The following is a 24,568-nucleotide window of genomic DNA, read 5'->3' on the forward strand; positions in this document are numbered from 1 at the left end:
GTTGAATTTACATTATTTATTTTGAGTATAGCAAATAGGTCATCAACATATTTTACAACAAATTTTGGTTTATCAGAAAGGTTTTTAAAAATTTTTTTTTTTAATAGATCTTCCATGATAATGTTTGCCAATATTGGTGATAAAGGACTCCCCATGGGAACACCTTGTTTTTGCTTATAAATTTGGTTGTTAAATTTTAAATAGTTATTATCCACGATGCAGAAACAAGGTGTTCCCATGGGGAGTCCTTTATCACCAATATTGGCAGACATTATCATGGAAGATCTATTAGAAGAAGTTTTTAAAAACCTTTCTGATAAACCAAAATTTGTTGTAAAATATGTTGATGACCTATTTGCTATACTCAAAATAAATAATGTAAATTCAACACTACACGCTTTAAACTCTTATCATCAAAACATCCAGTTTACTGTTGAAATTGAAGAAAATGGAAAACTACCATATTTAGATGTTTTGGTCATTAAAAATCAAAATCATTTCATTTTTGATTGGTATAAAAAACCAACATCGTCCGGAAGGCTTATAAATTTCAATTCAAAACACCCAAAGCAAATTATAATTAACACGGCTAAAAATTTTATAAATAGAGTTTTGGATAATAGTGACTCTTCTTTTATTCAAAAAAACATAAAAATTATCTCAGAAACACTTTCGGCAAATTCATTTCCAATACAAATTACTAAATCTTTGATTGCAAATTATAATAATGGAAGAACAACACCTGGAAATGTTGATGGTGGTCAACAAAGAATATATAGAAGTTCTATATATGTTCCACAACTTTCGGAAAGACTAACAAATGCTCCAATAAGAGATAAGGAAAGGATAAAAATAGCTTTCAAATCTTCCAATACACTAAAAACAAATGTGTTTACCAAACTAAAAGACGAAACTAAAAAAGAAGACAAATCAGACGTGGTATACCAGATTACTTGTTTAGGTGGAAATAATACTTGTTCAAAAGTTTATATTGGAACATCGAAACAAAAACTTAAAAACAGGATATCCGGACACAAATCAGATGTGAGAACCGGTAACTCACAAAAAACGGCGCTAGCTATGCATTGTTTAGAGGAAGACCACAGGCCAGATTTTGATAATGTAAAAATCTTACAACAAGAAAATCATTATTCTAAACGTATGCTATTAGAAATGCTGCACATTCAAAAGAACGAAAATGTTGTCAACAGAAGATCGGACTGCGATGGTCTTAGTATTATATATAGTCATTTAGCTAAAAGTTAAATTACCTTACTTATGTATTTTTACTACTAAATTTTGAGTTTGTTTTCATTTTAAATATTTTGCTTATTTTGTAAAAATCATAAATAATTTTGTTTTCATCAAATATTGTTTATATTTTGTAAGTTTTCCAACTTTGTAATTTATAAATATTTTATTAATTATTTAAAATATTTTTATTTAAAGGCCTGATGAAGGGGATAACCATCCCTGAAACGTTGCGCCAAAAAATATAATATATAAAAATTGAATAAAATTGACTTTAAGCCCACAATAAAAGAATTTATTTTTAAAATTAAGTTTTTTTTTTAATTTAAAATTAAAAAATTCAAAATTTGAAAATCTAAAAAATAGCACATGTAGGTGTTGAAAAAACAAATACATGCAAATTTTTTTCAAACATTTTTAAGTAATATTGGCTTTTATATCCGCGGCCAAACTTTTAAAAATTAGTTTTTTTAAAAATTTAAAATTAAAAAATTCAAAATTTGAAAATCTAAAAAATAGCACATGTAGGTTTTGAAAAAACAAATATATGCAAATTTTTTTCAAACATTTTTAAGTAATATTGGCTTTTATATCCGCGGCCAAACTTTTAAAAATTAGTTTTTTTAAAAATTTAAAATTAAAAAATTCAAAATTTGAAAATCTAAAAAATAGCACATGTAGGTTTTGAAAAAACAAATACGTGCATATTTTTTTTTTGTTTTTTAAGATTAATATTGGCTTTTATATCCGCGGCCAAACTTTTAAAAATTAGTTTTTTCGAAATTTAAAATCACCCATTACAAAATTTAAAAATCTAAAAAATAGCACATGTAGATTATTCAAAATATTTTATGTATATTTTTTATTTACTCAAAAATAGTCATTTTTGAGGAAGTTATGAGCTGCCAAATGATCTAAGCAAAAAATCGAAAAACTAAAAAATAGCACATTTAGAGTTTTGAGAAGTAAGTATACTGTTTCAATTTCATTAAATAATGTCCATTCGTTAGCCCAGGAGAGCTTGCCAAAGTTTTATTTTTACTGTAAAATTTTACACATTACCGAAATAAAAAAAATAAAAAATGGCACATATTCAAAATCCAAATTACAACAAATCGCCATTTACAGAAATCCATTTTTTATTCTTGTTTCTTAGATATCCGCTGCCAAAGATTTTTTTTGTCTGTTGTCTGCTACTTTCAGGGTCATATGTCGAAATAGGTTTTTCGTGTTTCGAGTCAAGAATGGTTTTACACCACCAATGACTCCCTCGTGACGAATCACAAGCTACAAATTGTGAGTTGAGAGTATCGTGTGAGTTGTGACCTAATCAGCAAACAATTTATTAGTTTGTCCTGTCCCAAATCAATTTCATGTCGCCGAAAATAGCGGGAATACTGCTAATATATTATTTACGTACATAATATTAATGCAGTTGCCTTGCGAGACATGTTTCCTCCGCGAATAGAATCGAGTATCAAAAATTCTAGATAACGCCCATCAGTTTTCCCTTGGGTAAGATTTTAAATGTTAGTATAGGTTATGAAAATTCCAACACACTTTTTATTTTATGAGTGATAGAATTCTTAGACTTTGATTTGGTGCATTGTATCTATGAACACCACTTCTTTTCACATTGTTAAACAACGCTGTAGTGTATAATACAGGTGAGGTCATAAATTTTAACCCTGTATATTATTTATATGAATGATGTGAAAATAAAATAATACATACACGGAGAAAAAAATGGCACCTTAAAATAAGATGATGCGCACATTAAATTTCACCACCTTAAAATAAGGTGATTCCACTTAAACTCAGTTAAATTTAATGTGAAATTCATTTTATTTTAATGTGAGTTTTCATCTTAAAAAACCGACAAAAAATTAAAATTTTAAAATTATTGTCACCTTAATTTAAAGTGGAAATCATCTTAGCAAAAAACCATGCAGAAATCCGCTTAATTTAAGGTGGGATCCGGTTAATTTTATGTGGTCTGTTTTCTCCGTGTAGGTATGTAGAACATTTTCCAATAATGAAGCTCTATTTCGTTTAACACATTAAAATATGGAATGCCACAGGGATCCGTTTTGTCTCAGATGTTCTTTATAATATTCAAATATCTTTTTAAACATTGACTTTATGTTGACAAAAATTTTTAGCTTGTCACACACTGAATTTTGAAATAAGTTTTTAGTTTTTCGAGTTATTGGTGTAAAACCACCAATGACTCCCGTGTGATGAATCACAAGCCACAAATTGTGAGTTGACATTCTACCTATGACAACCACTTCTTTTCACATTGTTAAACAAGGCTGTATTGTATAAAAGCAGGTGTGGTCATAAATTTTAATTTCATTTAGGGCCAATTTTTCAATAGTCAGTTAAACAGTCAGTTAGTACTTATTCCTAAGGATAGAGAAAAAATCAATTTTTCAACAAGCAGATATAGCTTATTCCTAAGAATAAAACTATCTGCTTCTTTCAGAGACGAATAAAAATTATTCTAAGGAATAATCTCAAAAAAAATATTAAGTCAGTTGTCAAAGCTGTTTTGAAAGAATTTTGAAAAAAATACAGTGGAACACAAGAAAACAAAAACAATCATGAATAAAAATGACGTTTAATTTTAAATATTTTTGAATTTGACAATTTTTTTTTGTTATTCTGTAGAATAAATTATTCTTGATTGAAAACTTCAATGTTTTTATCTGATTGTTTATGAGCCTAATAACTTTATTCGTCGAACAGTTAACTGACTGTTTATTACAAGATTGAAAAATCGGCTCTTACAGTTCTAAAAAGAACGAATTTTCTGACAAATATTTTTTTCATTCTGAAATTATCCATATTACCCGTGATCTTATTTTAACAATCGGCATTACAAATATTTATATTTTTTTTTTTTTTGTTGACGTATTTAAATAAATATTATTATTTTAATTATTCTAAAAACTATAAAGAAATTTCAAAAAAATTTACAATGAAATAATTTCTATCTTGCGGAAGTATTAAAATCTGTGCGTGGGAATATATTTTTACGACAAGTTCGTTTGCCTTAGCGCAAAATAATAATAATAATAATAAAAAAAAAAAAAAAATACCATCTACCATAATAATTTAGTTTTCTTCGGTCGGTGGGATTTGAATAGAATGATATATAGATTTTTAAAGAAATAAAAACTAAATCCCCAGTATGTTTAGGTCAGAAAAGTTATGAAATAATAAATCAAAAAAACAAAATCTTATAGACAAATATAAATCTAAGCCAACAGACAAAATCTGCTTTGCTCGAATGATTTTATTCAGAAAAAACAGATGTCTGTCGCTGTCGGTTCCGAGTCCAAGGTAGAATGAAAGCCTGATTGACTAATTTAGTAATTTAGGGGCGAGGGTGAAACCGACGATATTTATCATATGAATTTTTCAGAAAATGTTGTTTTTATTTTTGTTTTTTCTTTAATTTTGTAAAATAGAAGACACAACTTGTAGAAGGTCGTAGCACTATTTTTCATTGACCCAGAAAACTTAAGAAAAAATAAAATAAAAATCATGTAATTGACGTGGACGTTTATTGCATTCTAGTCAATATTATATTATAATCGCAGTGTGTGATTGTGAACCAATTTAGAAATAATTCTAATGTGAAATGAAATTCTGCCAAAACAAATCAAGGAAAAATAACAATAATTAAAATTTCCACTTAAGAACGTTTCTGTATTTATGTGATTGGGTTACATTGAATTTTGTAAGATTTGATGGATTTTATTGCCAAAAATATGTTAACAAGCAGCAAGTGCAGATATAAATAAATTAAATGGATTTACTTGGATTTACTAGGAAGATTTAGAATGCTGCATAATTAAGTCTCATGTTTCAATTTATTTTTACAACAAATGTAAAAACTTTGTCTATTTCAACTGGAAGAAAAAGAATAATTTAAACTTAAATAGTTTCACTGTTTGATAGAAAAGAAAAAAAAGTTGCGTATACGCCACAGTGACTGTTTAAGTTTAATCTAAACAAAAATCTCTTAACTTTGTCATACGTTCTTTTCAGTTGCCACTGAAAAAAAAAACAAAAAATTTTAAACCACTTTATTCCTCATAAACTTCTCATTTGGTCAAGCAACTAAATATAAATACATACCTCATAGATGTTAAAAATTCCTAGAATACGCGACGCGTTTTGGACGCGTTTTAGACGCGTTTCAGGCGCGTTTTGGGCGCGTTTCAGACGAGTTTTAGATGCGTTTTGGACGCGTTTTGGACGCGTTTTAGACGCGTTTTGGACGCGTTTTAGACGCGGTTTGGACGCGTTTTAGATGCGTTTCTGACGCGTTTAAGACGCGTTTTGGACGCGTTTCGGATGCGTTTTAGACGCGTTTTGAACACGTTTTAGACGCGTTTTGGATGCGTTTTGGACGCGCTTTGAAGACATTTAAGATGCGTTTTGGACGCGTCTTAGATGTGACCAAGACACGAATGAGACGCCTTCGAGACGCTAACGAGATGCGTCCAAAACGCGTCCAAGAGACGAATAAGAAGCGTCCAAGAGGCATTCGGTATGCGACCAAAATGCGTTCAAGACACTTGAACAAGATTGTGTCTGCGACCAAGAAGAGACCAAGATGCGTCCAAGACGCGTTCGACACTCAAACGAGACTTGTCCAAGACGCGTTCAAGGGGCAACCAAGACGCGACTGAGACGCATCCAAGTGTCGTCCAAGACATATCAAGGACTCGACCAAAACGCTACTAGCCGCGTGCAAGATGCGAGCAAGATGTGACCAACACTCGTCCAAGACGCAACCGAGGCGCGTCAAAATGCGTCCAAGAAGTGATCAAGAGACGCGTCCAATAAGTATGACATTTTACCATTTTTTTTGTCACCAAAATTTTTGATTTAAAACTATAAAAACATCATGCTACTCAAGAATATTTTTTCTTTCTTTAAATAAAAATATTTTTTCCTTAAACTATTAGTTTCTGTTCCTTTATTCGACCTATTCAAAAATTTCTCCCCGAAAATTTATTCTGCCACACAAATCACAATTAACGTCAAATAAAAGCCATTGCCAATTAAATTTGATATTTCCTTCAATAATAATTCACAAATCGACATGCTTTTCATTTGTTCAATTAATTACATCCACTTTAAGTAGGTACTTTACTTTTCCTAACAAAAAGAAACATTTCATTCAACAAAAAGAAAAATCAAAAACGAAAAAAAATAAAATATTACACATACGCCACAGTGAACATGTTATTTAAATGTTCATTCATTTCACATCCTCCATCGAGGAGGTATGTAATTCTATTTATATTAATGTGTACCTGTTTCCATTGAATGTTTGCGAATTAATTAAGCACATTTCCTTGCTAAAACGTTTTTTTTTGTACCAAAAGTTACCAATTTGCTTATTTCTTACAAATAAATTTATTGAAATTCCAATGTTTATATCAATTTCGGGTTTAAACAATAAACAAAGAGAAAGTTTTTTTTTAACAAAATCAAAATAAATTCTTTTGTATACCTACCTCTTTTATTTTTTTTGTTTTATTTTTGTTTAATTTTAAAATTTATGAACATGCCAATTGAAGAGCATTTATTCCAAAAACACACAATATCCAAAACATGAATTTTTTCTGATTTGGCTCACAAAATTGAGTGCTTGAAAAAGTCATAAATCAAGGTTAACACTGCGGGATATTAAATGAAGATTCCGAATCACCCCAAATGTTTATTTATTTATTTTTTTTTTTAAGCTAATTTAATCGACTTTTCCTAATGAATATTTGTTTATGGATTTTACAGATGAAAATTTAAAAGGCAAACCCAAATTAAGTGGATAAGATAATGAGAGGTTATTCATAAATTAGCAAAAAAGGAAGTCCCCGAAAAGTATGCAACCTTATCAACTGATATTTCAAATATGGCTGCAAAGTGATTATCTTCGGCCAACACGTCGAAAACCCTGAAGGGTTTTTGGTATATTAAACGAACACAATATTTAACATTTGTCTTATCATAACGAAGCAAAATAAAAAAAAATGAGTCGTAAACGCTCATTTAAACGAAGAGAAAAACCACCATTCGAACGATTCAAAGATCATTTCAGAGCATTTACTGCCTTTATGTTTAGCAATGTGGGAATTATTCTATTGGTGATAATCTATACGATAGGTGGTGCATTTATGTTTCAAGCAATTGAAACTTCCGAAGCGAATAAGGTGGCACGAAAGACGAGTGTGGGGGAACGCAATAAGACAGTGATAGCGGATCTTTTGTGGAAGATCACTTGTTGTGAATCGAATATTTTTAATGAGACTGAATTCAAAAAAAGGTATGTTAACATTTTTGATGAAATATTTTAAATTGGTCAATTAATATTCTTTTATTATTTCAGGATGAATGAAACGATTTTTTACTTTCAAAGAGCAGTAATTAAGGCTGAACTAGATGATGTGGATATAAAACAGCAGTGGAGTTTTTCAGGAGCATTTCTTTATTCATTAACTGTCATCACAACTATTGGTATGAGTTACTATAAACCATCCTTTGTAAACAGTTTTCTTAAATAATTTTGTGTTTGCGTGGTTAACCTTTTTGGGTTTGTTCGTTCTTTGATACTATGGTATCTTATAGCAACTTGCTGATACCAATTTAAATTTGTAAGTGACAACACAAAGAAAAACAGTACAAAAAAAAAAAACTAAACAAAAATATTAACAGGCTGATTTTTGGTATTCAGGTTGGTATTAGAGGGGTTTTAAATATGTGAAAAGTCCTGAAATCTCCTCCGTCCGCTAGACCCTTTGAATTTAAAAGTCCCAAAATTTTAAACGATTAAGTAAACTGCTAAAACTATTTTACTAAGTTACATAGCCAAAAAGCAAATGGATTTTTAACTAAGTAACTTACTAAATGGCTTTACCAATTTACTAAATCGTTTCAAATTTTGCGCTTTTAAGTTTAAGATACAAATTATGTTCTACAAACTTGAAGTTGACCCTATTTTACAAAAAAAAAAAAAACATGACCAATTTAGAATTTATAATAATATTTAGAAATTATTATAATAAAACTTTCTTTCTTCTTGTTTTATTTTAATTACAAGAAAATTTTATATGAAATTTTTTTTTATGAAATAAACTCAGGTACCTACAAGTTTTTAGAACATTTAACACATTGTATATCACCCAAATACTAACATGTATAGCAAAAACCAGCTTTTTTTTACCATAAAGTGTATTTTAAAAAAAATCTATTTTCGAGAAAACAAGTTTAATGCCCTTTGAAAAATGAAAAACAGTCGGAAAAAGTATTTTGACAAAATGAACATTTTTCTAACTGATGAGAATAATCTGTAACGGTTAAACATAAAATAAGGAAGTTGACGGTTATTTATTAAGTATATTATGGTGAATCTTACGATGGTCAATGTCAGTCATATAGTTGGTATTATGCTTCGTGGCTGCATTTTTTGTATAAAAAGTATTCATTTTTGAGGGAAAAAAGTATTTTGACAAACGTTCTTTTCCAACGTTGGTAAGGTAAGGCAATGCATTTTACGTGTTTCAAGCACGTATACAACTGACAGACTTGTTAAGACCCCGATTTGTAAAAAATTGGGCAAAACGGCGGAACTTAACATTGAAATTAGTGCATCTTCTGTTGCAAGTCATAACTTCTGTGTGTCTGTTAAAAAATTTGTGGAGAACTGAATTTATCGCGGGAAACTAAAAATTACCAAATATACAAACACAAAAATGTAATTATACTATTCAAAATTTACCACAAATGGACAAAAAATGAAAAAAATGCACTAAAAAAATTGAAGCATTTTGAAGAATTCACTTTATCGCGGATTGACTCCAAAAAGTCTGAATTTGGAAATGCCATTCTTTCATCAAAAACTTTGTTATCAAAAGTACCATTTGCATTGAACTCAAAGAAGACAATTTTACCATGTTTATGGGAAGATAATACAGTATTTATCTCATAAAACAAAAATCGAAAAAAATTTAATTCTCAAAGGGACATGTTGTTGTGCTTTTCGCTTCTGGAATAAACTTGACCAAATTTTTACGGAGCTTCAACAGTTCCTTTTCGTTTCCCGGATCATTGAGATAGAAATTTGTGAGAATGTGGTCTATAAAACTTTGTTTTTGGGTGAAAGAAGCATACCAATATGTTCTTTTGAGAATTCAGTTTTTTTCAATTTTTGTTTTATGAGATAAATACTGTATTATCTTCCCACAAACATGGTAAAATTGTCTTCTTTGAGTTCAATGCAAAGGGTACTTTTGCTAACAAAGTTTTTGATGAAAGAATGGCATTTCCAAATTCAGAATTTTTGGAGTCAATCCGCGATAAAGTGAATTCTTCAAAATGCTTCAATTTTTTTAGTGCATTTTTTTCATTTTTTGTCCATTTGTGGTAAATTTTGAATAGTATAATTACATTTTTGTGTTTGTATATTTGGTAATTTTTAGTTTCCCGCGATAAATTCAGTTCTCCACAAATTTTTTAACAGACACACAGAAGTTATGACTTGCAACAGAAGATGCACTAATTTCAATGTTAAGTTCCGCCGTTTTGCCCAATTTTTTACAAATCGGGGTCTTAACAAGTCTGTCAGTTGTATACGTGCTTGAAACACGTAAAATGCATTGCCTTACCTTACCAACGTTGGAAAAGAACGTTTGTCAAAATACTTTTTTCCCTCAAAAATGAATACTTTTTATACAAAAAATGCAGCCACGAAGCATAATACCAACTATATGACTGACATTGACCATCGTAAGATTCACCATAATATACTTAATAAATAACCGTCAACTTCCTTATTTTATGTTTAACCGTTACAGATTATTCTCATCAGTTAGAAAAATGTTCATTTTGTCAAAATACTTTTTCCGACCATTGTAGCAAGAAATAAAAAAAAATTAAAAAACAGTTTTATGGTACATGATAGCTGTGTTTTTCGGCATTACTATCCGTATCCGCAGTTGGCGTTTACATGCATTACATTTAAAGTAAGCATTTTTTTTTTAAAGTAAGCTCAAGTTTCTGATTTAAGATTTCCTCCAATAATTTCGTCACTTTTTCTTTGAAAAACAATTCCTTTATTTGTAATGAATGATTTATTTGGAATGCAAATGTTGTTGTTTGTTTCGTCTTTACTAACAACATCTACATGTTGCCGTGTTTATACTCCAACTAAGTAATTAGCTTAGTAAATAGTTGAAGGTTCAAAAATGTCAGTTTCGTTCAAACAGAGCTCTCCGATCTTCCAATACGATTCCTTGAATTTTCGAGATGATTCCGGGAGTGGTTACCTTAGAACTCAGTAAACCACTTGTAAATCCACTTAATAACTCAAAAGTGTGAGACAAGATAAACCATAACACTTACTTGGAGATTTTTGAAATGAAAACTTATTTAGTATCGTAGTGATTTGAAACAAGATGAAACGAAAACGCGACACGAAAAATCAAAATAACTTTTTTGTTTTAATAGATAGATGAATAAAATTTATACAGTAGATAGGAAATTAAATAAATTATAATTGTGCAAAATTTCAATTAATTTCATATTCAGAATTCTGAGATAACGGTGAAAATATGTTCTTTTTCTAAACACGTTATATCTTTTGATTTAGAGCACATAACAAATTAATTATTAACTTTAATTCTCATGCTGATAATATTGCCTTCCATTTGATATATCACACATAATGGTACGTGCTCTACAAGTTATATAATCTTTCATTTAAAAACTTGAAAAATACCTCAAAACACCTGTGAAGATTTGTTGCCGATATGACCAGCCAGCAGTAGGGGAAGTACCGTAATCTCAGTTTGAAATTTCCACATGGTTGGCTTTAAAAAATTCTTACTTTTTTTGTAGGCATGGTAGAAATATGATTGAAGTGTCATATAAAAGGTGAAATAATACTGATATAAAATTTATTATAGGTTGTCTTTTAAAAAATGGATTTAATGGCTTTAGAAGAGAAAAGAGATTGATTGTTTTGCTTTTTTTATGAAAACTAATTGGGTTAAAAAAATTCTAGCTCTTTTTGTAGATGTTGTATAGACATGGTCGATATAAATATTTTGAGCTGAAACAATAAGCTTTCAGATGGTATAAAATTTATTGTAGGTTGTCATATAAAAAAAAGTGATGGAATAAAAAAAGAGTTATATTTTTTCGATTTTTTTAAAATGATTTTTAAGGTTTCACTTCAACCACGTGTGAATTGCACACATTATTTTTTTTTCTTTCCCGTTGTGTGATTGTTGCTTAAAAAATAATGTTTTATCAACCACAGCGAAAGAACTACTTGTCCCGTCTTAATGACTGTCTATACTAATTCAAATATCACCATTTAATTTTGTGTAAAGTATATCGCTTAAACCTTCCGAAATATTTTACAACTTGATTTGCAGTATTACCGCATATCAAAATTTTGAGATTCTTAATAAAAAATACAAGCTTTCCTTTCTTTATTTTTTTAGGATATGGAAATATAACTCCCAAATCCAATTGGGGTAAACTAATTACCATTCTCTATGCGATAATCGGAATGCCACTGTTTCTCCTGTATCTATCAAATATCGGTGATATTCTGGCCAAATCCTTCAAATGGATCTATGCTAAAGTTTGTCTATGCCGAATATGTCCTGGTGTAGCTCGAAGACGAATAATACGAGAACGTCGAAAAATTCGACGAATGGCACTCGAAAGAGATGTAAGTTTTTAAAAATTTCATTTTTTAAATGATCGAAAGTTAATGGTTATATTTTTGCAAAAAGCTCGATAGTATGGAAGAAGGATCAGAATCCAAATCTAGTAATTCCAGTGATCAAACTTCATCTGAAACCAACGATTTCTACGAAGAAGATGATTCTGAAATTGAAGCTGAAATTCAAACCAATACAGAAACTGTAACAGTTCCAGTAACTGTTTGTATTTGTATTATGATTGGGTAAGTGGTATTAACGATACCTTTAAAAAGAGTACCTATAGTGAAATGTTTTGAAATGTAGGTACATCTTGTTTGGAGCATTCATGTTTGGAACATGGGAAAACTGGACTCTTCTAGATGGAAGTTATTTCTGTTTTATATCACTAAGCAGTATTGGTTTCGGGGATATAGTTCCGGGCGAAAAAGTGGTAAGACAAAAAATCAGGAAATAAAAAATGAGATTTAAAAAGCCTATCATTTTCGCAGATAACAAACAATGATATAACAAATGTTGAAACAAGTTTCATTCTTTGTGCTGTGTATTTGTTACTAGGAATGGCGTTGATTGCTATGTGCTTTAACTTAATGCAGGTAAGTACCTACACAAACAAACGGTGTGCAATGTCAAGATATTTATTAGACATGGGTTACAAGGCTGGGGCGATAAAATGTAACGTAAAATTGGGATGAGTAGTCGTGATGAAAAGTAGGGTGGTGATAAGTACGGGTGACCATTACTTAGGGGCTAAAGTTTGAGGTACAAAACAAGGCGACAAGTAAAAGGGTAAAGGTGGAACGATAAGTCCAAGTTCAAGTCGTTGTGATAACTCGAGCGATATTTTGGGCCGAAAATTAGAAGTGTAAAATCATGGGGCCTAGGTGATGGGTAGCAAGTCGACAGAAGTAGAAGAAATTATTCAATGGCACAAGTAAAGTGGATATGATAAATCGACAAATCAGATGTCAAATTGGGGTTAAGTTAAGATTAAAAGTCGAATCAACAAAATGGGATGAGATGTCGGGCGATAATTTTAAGCAACAAGTCAAGATAAAGTCGGGTGACAAGATAATATTAAAGCCAAGTCTAAAATTGATTCAAATTTTTGGGATGAGTTGTCGGACTCTGAGCTTTCAAATGTTCTTTTAACTCTTTTACACCTTATTTGTAGATATCTATAAATAATTTTTGATATTTGCTTATAATGTGTGCTTTTATTTTATTTCTTATAATCGAATTAACCTCTGATTATTTTTTGTTTCTTACAGGAACAAGTTATATACCAAATGAGGTCTATTAAGCGTGTATTGAAAATATGTTTCCGTTGTAAGAGGTGATAAAGGCTATGGTGGCTGAAGAACCCACGAACGAAAACCCACAACGGCTATGTTCTAAACCAAAGAGGTAGAACACTAAAAACGCATCAGCGTGCATAACGGTGAGAAGCTGGGCTATAATTGCGTAAAATGAAAACTAGCTGGTTATTTCATTTCGATGTGTAAAAATTAGAAATGAAGTTGTTGGGTTGTATTAATTTTACAAGTTTAGATCCCAATTTTAAATTTGAGCTGTTTGAGCTAGGACCAACAATCTTGTTCCTTCGGTTGATGGCTATGTAGAGTAAAAAAAAAAGTTCATTCATAATACCTAAAAATCACAGTTTGAAACATTTGATTTAATTTTTGTAACTGAATAATCGTCCGAAGACTAGTTTAAATAAAACATGCTGCCAATGAAACATACCCATTTAACCCAGCACAGATGCAAAAAAGCCCCAAGAGAAAAACAGCTTGCAGCCGTATGATATGAAAAGACCCTTCCAAAATTCCTTCACTAAAAAATAGTTTATAAGCTAGACTTAAATCTAACTATAGTTTATATTTATATAATAGAGTAGTAGTTATTTATAGTAATTTTCTATTCAAATAATGATATTTAATAAAAAAAATTTTAATTTATTTTTCCGTCTCGTTTTCTATGAATCTATAATTTTAATTGATTTAAACTAAATTTAAATAATTTTTTTTAATAAATTGTTGAAAAACAAGTAAATTATATCAATTTATAAAAAGACTTGAAAATTTGTTTCAATTCAGTTTTTGGCTTTGTGCTAACTGCCATAGTAGCCAACTTCATGACGACGGTTCCGCGGACTCGCACCGCAATGTTAACAACTTAAATCGCCGATTTCAGTGGATTAGCTGCGGATCATACTTCGGTTCAAGCATGGATGTGCCTATTTTTACATACATATATGGACCTTGAACCAGTGCTAAACATAAGCTTTACCACCGTTTTCAGAAAATAATGGCCGATTTTATAAACATTTAATAACCTTATAAAATTTTAAATGTCGTTTTTTATTTTGAACAAACGTCATTTTAGAAATAGTAACGGAGTTATGAATACCAGAATTATGCGCGACATAGTTATGCGCGTCAAAGTAATGAAAAACCCGAGTCATGAAAATCGAAGTTATGAAAGACCAAAGTTATGAAAAACCGAAGTTATGAAAAACCAGAGCTATGAATACCATTCTTTATACCATGAGGTTTACCCAGAGTTTACACCGTTACATTAAGACTACTAATACCAAAAATACTTTTCATAACCCTGTTAACACCTTAAGCCTACCCTTCAAGCAAGAAAACGGAGTTCAGAAAAGACACTCCGACCGAGAAAAACGGGGTTGCACTCACACACTTGCAACTTTTTGTGTATGAACACAAAGTCGAAGGAGAAATCGTGGTGTAAAAACCAATACATATAAAATCGGCTCCGCGGTGATTATAATTTCCATACTAATTTGAGCCGCCTTTGGACCCGTTTCTGAGCCGAAGTCGGACTCAGCTCCGCCTGGGGCGGAGCGGATTCGGACCGAGGTCGGACTTGTTTGCTTGAAGGGTAGTACGCACCTGAAGCGAAACGAAAATTTTTGAAGTCTCCCAAGTCAACAGCGAACATGTCAAGGCTAGACCACACCGGAGGGTATGTGCGGTAGCGGTACGGGTACTTGTATGAACAAAATTCCAAACTGACACATCAACGTTCAGATGTGGAATGTTTTTTAATACAAATATCATTACCTCTACGCGTACCGCTACCGCATACCACAGTACACATAAAGGTTGGCCACACCGGAGGGTATGCGGTAGCGATACGGGTAGAGGTAACGGTACTTGTATGAAAAAAATTCCAAACTGACATATCAACGTTCAGATGTGGAATTTTTTCATACAAATATCGTTACCGCTACCCGTACCTCTACCGCATACCCTCCGGTGTGGCCAAGCCTTAAAAAGGTAATATCTTCCGAACTGACATTGGTCACCAGATTGTCAAAACATGACAATTTGGTGACCAGTGTCAGCTACTGTAGTTCCTAATTGTTTTAAATTAACGACGAAAAACACACAAAAGCCGAAAAACCACGCACACCACTAATTTTTCAACAATTATCGACCATTTTCCGCGAAGAAACACGAAGAAAATTTGTTTTTATTCCAATTTATTATTTTTTCAAAAGCCTTAAAAAATTCAAATAAAAAATTCAAGAAAATAATAAAAAAAATTCAAGAAAAAACATTAGAAAATAAGTTTTAAATCAAAAACAAAACAAATTTAATTTCATTCATTCATTTTGTATGGAAAATTTCGTTTCGCTTCAGCTGCGTACTAGGCTTTAAGGCTTGGCCACACCGGAGGGTACGCGGTAGCGGTACGGGTAGCGGCAACGATATTTGTATTAAAAAAATTCCACACCCGAACGTTGATGTGTCAGTTTGGAATTTTTTCCATACAAATACCCGTACCGTTACCTGTACCTCTACCGCGTACCCTCCGGTGTGGCCAAGCCTTTACATCGAAGAATTAACATACGTTACATTACGTTATTTACATTTAACTTTACGTTTCATATACATCCCTGTATTTTTCTTATGTTTTTGACATTTTCCTTTAATCTCTTCAATCACTCTGTACTCAACGAATGTCACATCAAAATCAAATCTATGATAAGTGATTGAAGAAAAAAAAAATAAAATACTGACGAGTACCGAAAGTTCTGTTTCTTCTTCCTGTTCGTTCGTCTTTTTTGCGGGGAATAGTATTTTTTGTGCAAAAGTGCAGTGAATTTTTTTTATTCTCAACTGAAGTTGATTTAGATTTTTCTACAATAATCATCAAATAATAAATCAATCAGTGTGGTTTTTATAAAAAAAGTTCATTAACAAACAAATAAATAAAAAAAATAATGGAGGACTGTAAGTACAATAACCTTTAATTTTTTTTTCCATTTTTTTAATCTTTTCTTTTTGTTGAATAGAATTTTTTTTATATGCGTGGAAACTTGTGAATAGTGTGGAATGACTTTTTTTTTAATCTTTTATTCATTTTGCATTGTTTGGAGAATTTCCCAATCTATTTTTTCTGTTAATTTTTTGTTTCATTTTTTAACACCTCATCAGTCTCATGAAAAACAACACAAAATACATTTGGAAAAATCATGACTCAATTCTCCTCTAGGTTGGTTAAATTCCCACACTTTCTTTTTGGCGATCCTTCTCGAATTAGGAGGAGGAACTGATAGAATTCTGATTGGGAAAAAAAATGGTGGTGATGGAAGAAGAATATTTTACTTTTATGGGCGACAGAACAAATTGGTTTCTGGAGCCACAAAGTCTGTCTCCAGAAATGAAAAAAATTGTTAATTTGTAAAATATGACTTTTTTTTTGATAAATGATTGATGGAGTCTCAAGTCTCGTGGCATGAAAAAAACAAAAAAACATTCCCATTTTTCCAAATCATTTTTTTTTTTTGTTTGTTATTTTCTTTCAAGCATCTGTTTTTTTCACTTTGTATTGTTTTTTTTTATCTTCTATTTGCTTTACTTATTGAAATATTACGAAAAAGTACAGCAAGTCAATGAATTTATCATTACAAAAAAAAGTTTATTAGAAGAATGCAAGCAATAGGCTTGCAGGTATGTGAATATACCAACAAAATTTACATATTTGCTTCATGTTATGGTTCATTAGTTCAAAGTCATTGACGTTCAAGCTAAAAAGATAGATGGATGAACATATTCAAACAGTAAAAACTAATGAATGTAGAATTCTTCTGGATTGAAGTGAGTGGGAGTATTCACAAATGAATCAACGACTTATTTATACAATCGCACTAGACTTTTTGATGGAGCAGAGGTGCGTTTTTTTTCTAACAATAGTTAACTATTGTTGTTATGTCAAAAAATATTGTTGATGTGTCATTGTTAGAAATTGTTGGGTTTTTTTCAAATCATTTAGGAACGATTTATTGTTAGATATTGTTAAACTGTCAAACCACCCAAAAAATTTGTTTTGAGAATATTTTTATTTGCATAATTATAAAAAAAATCCTGTTTTTTAGTCAAAATAAATTCCATTGCATCATAAAATTACAAAACTCTGTTTTTATTTTCATTTTCTTCCGCTTATTTCCAAAAGGAAAAAAATTTTAATTTAGTTTTGTAAACAAAACATCCACACAAACAACATGACACAAACAACATGACACATCAACAACATCATGAGTGTTCAACTCATATCATGGAGGTGAGTTGGAAATAGTTACGATTTGTAACTATTTGACACTTCAAAACGAGTTTAGGAACGATGTTCATCTGTCAAATAGTTACAAATCGTAACTATTTTGTAGTTAAGGAACGACAAAAGTTAACGATAGTTAACAATAGTTAACTATTGTTAGAAAAAGAACGCACCTCAGAGGTACATCGTTCCTAAACTCGTTTTGAAGTGTCAAATAGTTACAAATCGTAACTACAGTAGGTGGCCACATGATTATGACCGATGAAAATTTTCACAATTTTTTTACGCTAAAAACTAATTTTATTTTTTCTGTACAGTAATTATTATTTTATAAGGCTAGGTGCACACATGCGATTTTGATCGCGCGATTATTCAGTCGCAAATTAGATGACAAGAATTTTAATGCCTGTAGACACAATTTTCAAATTTTTAATCGCGAGAAGCATGTACATATGTTCACAGTCATTGAAATCCTTGTGATCCATTTTTGCGACTGAATAATCGCGCGACTAGAATCGCATGTGTGCGCCTTTTGAAAAAAAAATTAGTATTGGCGTTATGTACGGTTTTATAAAACATTATGCCAATACTAATTTTTATTTTTTGAAGAAGCAAAGTAAAACAAATTGATGACGATAGAGGAGACCACCATTTTTTCAATATTTCGTGTGATTCAGCCACTCACCTCTAAGCTTTTCCACCAGTTGGTATGAGGTTTTCTGCAGCATTTCGCTAAGAACCCCCCAAAGAGCGTTATTTGTGGAATTCATCCCAGGAAAATTACTAAGCCTGTTTATTCTTTAATTTTTCTTACTTGGGAAGTACGTGACACTAGCGTTATAGTAGAAAGCCGTAATAATGATTACTGTACAAAAAATAAATAAAATAAAATTGTTTTTAGCGTAAAAAATTTGTGAAAATTTTCATCGGTCATAATCATGTGGCCACCTACTGTATTTCCAACTCGTCACGTGAGTTCTTATTTGTCCTATAAACCAAAAACTTAACTTTTCAGGAGAGCGTTTTTAAACTTCAAAGTGGTGGTTTACTTATTTTTTTGAGCCTAATCACAGTGATTTGTATGTTTTTTGAAGGATTAGATATTTCCTCAACCATACATAAAGCAATCTGCAATTTTTGGTTTTTCAATATTGATTTAATTGAGTTTTAAAAAAAAGTAGTAAAATGGACATAGGACACCTGTTCATACAGTTACAGACAAATGAAAAACAAAAGCTAAAAATGTATTCTCCATTGAAATTTGTATTGGATAAGGACACAAAAACAGAAAAAATAGGTAACCAAACATTTTTATTGAAATCGAACATTCTTTATTTGAGTTTAAACTAAACAACTAAATTTATATGTCTTAAACATAACTTGATTTCCTTTTGTTCAATTCATATTTTTAATTTCAAGAAAAATGTATATTTCTTTTAAGAACTGAACAAAATTTGCTGTGTAGATACGTGGTTCACTCAGAAACGGGACGATATGGATAATGTCCTTCTTTTTTTCATTAGAGATGGTTACCTTAGCATTAAGCAACGATACTTTTGGCAATGCAATGACTTCAAAATTTGAATATTTCGCCTCTTCATTTTTTGTGAAGAATATAGCTTCATTGGATATAGGACATTTAAGCACAAATTTTGCATAATTATAAAGCCAGTATTTGTCCTACTGCATACAAAAACGTATATAGGACAAATAAGCATACATTTCATCGAAAACTCTTGGTCTATAGGACAAAATCATTTTTTTTATCTCGAAAACTAAAAAAGATAGGACGATTCTGATTGCAGCAATCGAAAGAGCGTGGTCGAAAATATAAGATGGCATCTATAACTCATTTTCGGCAAAAATGGTCTGTAGGACAAATAAGAACTCACGTGACGAACTCACCACCATGATATGAGTTGAACATTCATGAGATTTTTGATGTGTCAAAGTGGATGTTTTGTTTACAAAACCAAATTAAAGATTTTTTTCTTTTATAAATAAGCGGAAGAAAATGAAAATAAAAACAGAGTTTTGTAATTTTATGATGCAATGGAATTTTTTTTGACTAAAAAAACAGGATTTTTGTTATAATTATGCAAATACAAATATTCTCAAAACAAATTTTTTTGGTGGTTTGACAGTTTAACGATATCTAACAATAAATCGTTCTTAAATGATTTGTAAAAAACCCAACAATTTCTAACAATGACACGTCAACAATATTTTTTGACATAACCATAGTTGACTATTGTTAGAAAAAGGACGCACCTCAGAGTTTGCAAAGTGTGAAAAGTTCACATATTTTTGTTTTACATGTTCAATGGAAACAATCAGTCGATCTTATGATAACGACATTTTGTACTTTGCAATAAGATGAAAGAGAGTGCACATTTCTAATGATTTGTTCTTATAAGGGCCCGGATTTGTATGCCCTAAAAAAAATGAAATATGCGCCTTAAATATGCGCTTAAAATTACTCAATATTAGAGTTGGGCACTTTAGTTCATTTGAGTGATCGATCACTTTAGTTCAAATCACGCTACTGAACTATAGTTCATTTTAGATCAATTTATTTTAATCACTCCTAGACCAGTGCCAATCCGGTTTTCAGAAGGCAAAAGTTGAACAAATTATTAGCAGCATAAGGGTGGTGGGATAATTTAGGATAAATGGTATATGAAATTGGAAAAATAAATTGCCCACAAAAAAAAAAACTTTTTGACTAGTGAAATCGAACAAGGCATTCGATTTTTTCTGCCCTGTTGGATTTCACTAGTCAAAAAGTGTTTTTTTTTTTTATAGAAATCAAAGTATATTTTTCTAATGGTTTTTTGTGCGCTGAGCTCGAATCTAAAGTCAGACAAATTCTATCACATCACGTTTTTGCTATTCTAGTGCTATTCTAGTGCTTGATTCAAATTAAAAAGGTCAATGACCATTATAAAAGTATAATTTGGTTTCTATGGAAAATTATTTCTCGAGAATATTACTGTCATTTACGGAAAAATCAATCTTAAAAATCGTTTTTTTTGTTTTATCAATTGTTCTCAATATTTTCTAAAACAAAAGCATAGTTTTTCCACACAATCTTTAAAAAACGGTTTTAAGCTAAATAATTGCATTCCAAACTTTTTAAAAATCAAAAATTTTTCGGTAACTTTTTTGATTGAAAAATAGGATATTTTTTCAAATTAAATTCGTCAAAAATCCAAACATTTTTAATAGATAGAAAACATAACAAAGTAATATTTAACCAAGTTTTGTTAAAATCCAACTTTGACCGACTATAAAATTGAATTTAACTAACTCACGGAATTCATTTGTATATCATTTTTTAGATAATTTAATTGATAATAAGTCTATCCTCGGACATTTTTGGTTTAAATGAGTAAAAATGGAGTTATAAAATAAAAACGGCACTGACCTCTTTTCCAAGATGGCGGCTGTTCCCGATATCTTATCATCCCAAAAAATTCACTTTTACGATAAGGACATTCACCTAAACACGTTCCATGAAAAAAAATTTGTCCCGCGAAAAGTGCAATTTGATTTGCTAATTTGCCTGAGCTATTTTGTTTCAAGAGAAACTTTTCGTTGGTCGCGGATTTTACAAGAATTGTTTTTCAGGCCATTGAAAACAGTAAAAGAGTTGGTATTAAATGTTCTTCTATGCAATAGACCAAAGCTAATGGCTCTCCGTCCATCCATTCGACCCGAATTTATAAAAATGCACATACACAAAATTGCACAAAAAGCCATAAGGATGCAAATAATTTTTTTTGTTTGTCATATTTAGTTTATATTAAATCAATCCCTCGAAGTATGTTTACTTTAAAAGTCTAAAAGTTACCAATTAATACGATTATATCGAGTTTTAAAAACTTGCTTTTAACTAAAAAAGTCAAAAATTTAGTAAAAGTGCTAATTTTTGAATAGGTACATTTAAGTTGTTTCTTGACAAAAAAAATTAAAAATTGCATATTATCAAAGAGTTTTACCTCTACTTTATTTCATTAGTACAAAGTTTGGACGTCCAGGCTACATACACAAAATGCCCCTTGATTTAGTAAAAAAAAATAAAATTGTCAATTTTTTAACTTTTTTTTCTTTGATTTTAGGTTAGAATATTAGTCAAAAATAATTTTTAAAATTTTTTAACCATCTTAACTTGACAGAAAATTTAATTTGCTATAAAAAGTGTCTTTGAACCATTTCAAAGTCAGGCTTGATTTTCGAGTTAAATCAAAAAAACTGAAAACCGACCAGTGTTGCCGTTTTCTCAGAAATGCACCAATGGATTTAGTAGCACTTTTGGCTGGAGTATTCTTGTATGCCAAGGAATCATAATCGCCAATAAAAACTCTTGAACGAATTTGTTCCATCCAAAAGGGTCTATTCAATAGACTATAAAAGATAAAAATAAAAAATAAAAAAATTGTATTTTTTCATTTTTTCAATATTTTTGAGGTTATAGAAAAAAACTGTTCGAGTAAAAGTTGTAGACATTTATACTACCTACAACTTTTGCATTTGACTTTTTTCGATTGGACGTCTAATTTTGGCAGAAATTGTAAAAAACCATGATTTTTGACACCCACCACACTTTTTCGCCCACCCACCCCCTTTCCCCCAATTTTTTTGTGGGCAATTTATTTTTCCAATTTCATATACCATTTATCCTAAATTATCCCACCACCCATATGCTGCTAATAATTTTTTTATTTTAAAAATTTATTGGCACTGGTCTATCCGGTTTTGTTAGAATTAAAAAACAAAATTAGTTTGTACAAACTGTATCCAAGTTTATGTAAAATTGACGCATTCTACATAATAAAACAAATACACCCTAAAAATAACAAATATGTACATATTTTATTTTCTATAAAAATTCTTAATTTCGTTCATATACTTGTCGAACTTTCTGGTTCCTGACGAAAGTCCCGAAGAAGTAAGTTTTGCTTTCATTAAATCAAAATCATAGTAATGCAAGGACCAAGATGCTACTTGTTTTTTGTTCTTGCTCAGAAATAAGAGTAAGCGGTGCTTGGAGAAGAAACGCTGATACTGGCACAAGCGACCTTTTGTTTTACATCTAAATCTTGACAAAAAATTGGATGCAATTTCATATGCACTTTGGTTTCTGTACCAATTCTTTTAACGTCTGTCGGGTTAAAAGGGCGCTGTCGTCGTATAAGACAAGGAAAGAAGGATCAAATTTAAAAATTCCCTATACAGATGGGACTTCCTTTCACCCAAAAAATATATAAAAAAAAAATGATAATGTAAAGTGACCGCAAGCTGTTTTGTAATGTCATATTACGACTGCTTTAGGTTGCTGTTTAGTTTGTTGAAACAAATCTTTTTCGCTATTTGCGAACTAAATTGAACTAAGTAAGTGAACTAAGTTCAATAGTTCACCAAGATGAACTAGTTCATTGAACTAGTTCGTTCGCGAACTACACAGGCCTACTCAATATGCCATCAAAAATCTAAAAAATGCCTTAATAAATCCAAAATATGCTGCAAAAATACTCAAAAAGTAAATGAAAAAAAAAAAAAAACATTTAAATAAAATAAAAAATAATTCAGTCTTTTGTTAATGGAATGTTTTCACAGCAAACAGTAAATAAAATTAAAATAAAATTCAGGTACGTTTAACAAAAAATATATCGACGGTTAAACTGCAAAACCTCGTAAGTCGTTTTTGCAAGTTTTTCAGAAATCAAAAAACAAAATGTTGTGTTTCTTGTTTTTGTATGGGATCTATCAATACGAGTGTTTGAATTTTGTCATTTCTGAAAAATGTTCAGAACAACATTGTTAAGCTAAATATACCAAAAGATAGCTCTGAATTTTCTGAATTGTTTGCATTAATAATATTTTTTTGAATTTTTAGACTTACGAGGTTTTGCAGTTTAACCGTCGATATCATTTATATTATATGTTAATACATTAGTTTCGTAAATAGGTTTTGTTAGCATGAGTTATGAAATTTTTCCTGAAGTTTTCAAAATTAAACCCTTGGCGATTTGGTCTTAAAAAACCTTTATACCTACATGGAAAATGACCTCTCCACGTCCACAGACGTTTGTGGAGCATTTATTAAAAAGCTAATCTCATTTATAGAATATTGACTATCTTAGCACTCTTCATTTTTATTTAGGGATAACATGGTGGAGAAATTCTTCATTTTAATGTATCCTTCGTTGTTTTATGAACATTTTCTATTTTTTTACAAATAGACTGACCCATTGAAGACTCTACTGCATTTATTTTCGAAATTGCTTCTTCCATCAAATTTACTTGTTTATTAAGCGAGTAATCCAAACGAATAATATACTCCCATGAGCAAGAGTAGTCAAACCATATATAAAAGACAGCCACGAGGCATTTCAAATAAATTGTCAAAGCAGGCAAAACATTATAGCCGCAGTAGTACTTAAGATATAGATAAGAACACACTTTGTAATAGAATTTTAAGTCTCAATAAAGAATTCAATTCAAATTAAGCGAGTTCCAACCCTCTAGTTTTAGATACTACACTCCGTTTCAACTGAATAAGCACACAAATTTTCAAAGGTATTTTGTCCATTTTTTCCTAAGATTAAGCTTTCATGTAACATTTGATGATGTTTATCGTTAGCTTGTGATGTTGAGAAACCAAATCAGAAAGAATAATTCTCAAAGTGCCGCTATTTTTTTTCGTGTTCTCTTACAAAGCGTCCCATATGGAAAAATGCAGTTTTTTTTTGCGTCAACTGAATAGACACACGGTCTTTAAAGGTCAATATCTTCGTTATTTGTGAGAGTTTTGAGGTGATTGGCATACCAAATGAAAGGTTGAAATGTTCTTATTGAGATTTTGTTATTTAATTAAAATTAAAAAAAAAAGTAGTAGATTAAAAGCTTTGAATACTGTCGACAGATCTAAAATTAATTTGTTAACGGAACAAGTACTGACCGGGTCTGCTATA

At 30.6% G+C, this 24,568-nt stretch overlaps 2 protein-coding genes across 3 annotated transcripts in view; both read left to right on the forward strand.

The window, feature by feature from the left end:
• LOC129907185 (TWiK family of potassium channels protein 18) overlaps positions 1-13,963 on the forward strand; it is a 38,204-nt gene extending 24,241 nt beyond the window's left edge. For both annotated transcript variants that reach the window (XM_055983281.1, XM_055983282.1), the window contains exons 2-8: positions 7,069-7,597; positions 7,661-7,788; positions 11,778-12,010; positions 12,075-12,247; positions 12,309-12,435; positions 12,494-12,598; positions 13,274-13,963. In XM_055983281.1, coding sequence (XP_055839256.1) covers positions 7,305-7,597; positions 7,661-7,788; positions 11,778-12,010; positions 12,075-12,247; positions 12,309-12,435; positions 12,494-12,598; positions 13,274-13,342 — 1,128 coding nt within the window. In that variant the 5' untranslated portion in view covers positions 7,069-7,304 and the 3' untranslated portion in view covers positions 13,343-13,963. The remainder of the gene's footprint in view (positions 1-7,068; positions 7,598-7,660; positions 7,789-11,777; positions 12,011-12,074; positions 12,248-12,308; positions 12,436-12,493; positions 12,599-13,273) is intronic.
• On the forward strand, positions 217-1,266 carry LOC129911064 (uncharacterized). Its single transcript, XM_055988724.1, has one exon. It carries the CDS (start codon positions 217-219, stop codon positions 1,264-1,266), a length of 1,050 nt encoding a protein of 349 aa, XP_055844699.1.
• Positions 13,964-24,568: the final 10,605 nt, after the last annotated feature.

Source organism: Episyrphus balteatus, chromosome 1, assembly GCF_945859705.1.
Source record: "Episyrphus balteatus chromosome 1, idEpiBalt1.1, whole genome shotgun sequence".
NCBI classification, from domain to species: domain Eukaryota; kingdom Metazoa; phylum Arthropoda; class Insecta; order Diptera; family Syrphidae; genus Episyrphus; species Episyrphus balteatus.

What these genes read in the sequence shown, in the direction of transcription:
- LOC129911064 (XM_055988724.1), top strand. Translation starts at nt 217, where the DNA reads ATGCAGAAACAAGGTGTTCCCATGGGGAGTCCTTTATCACCAATATTG.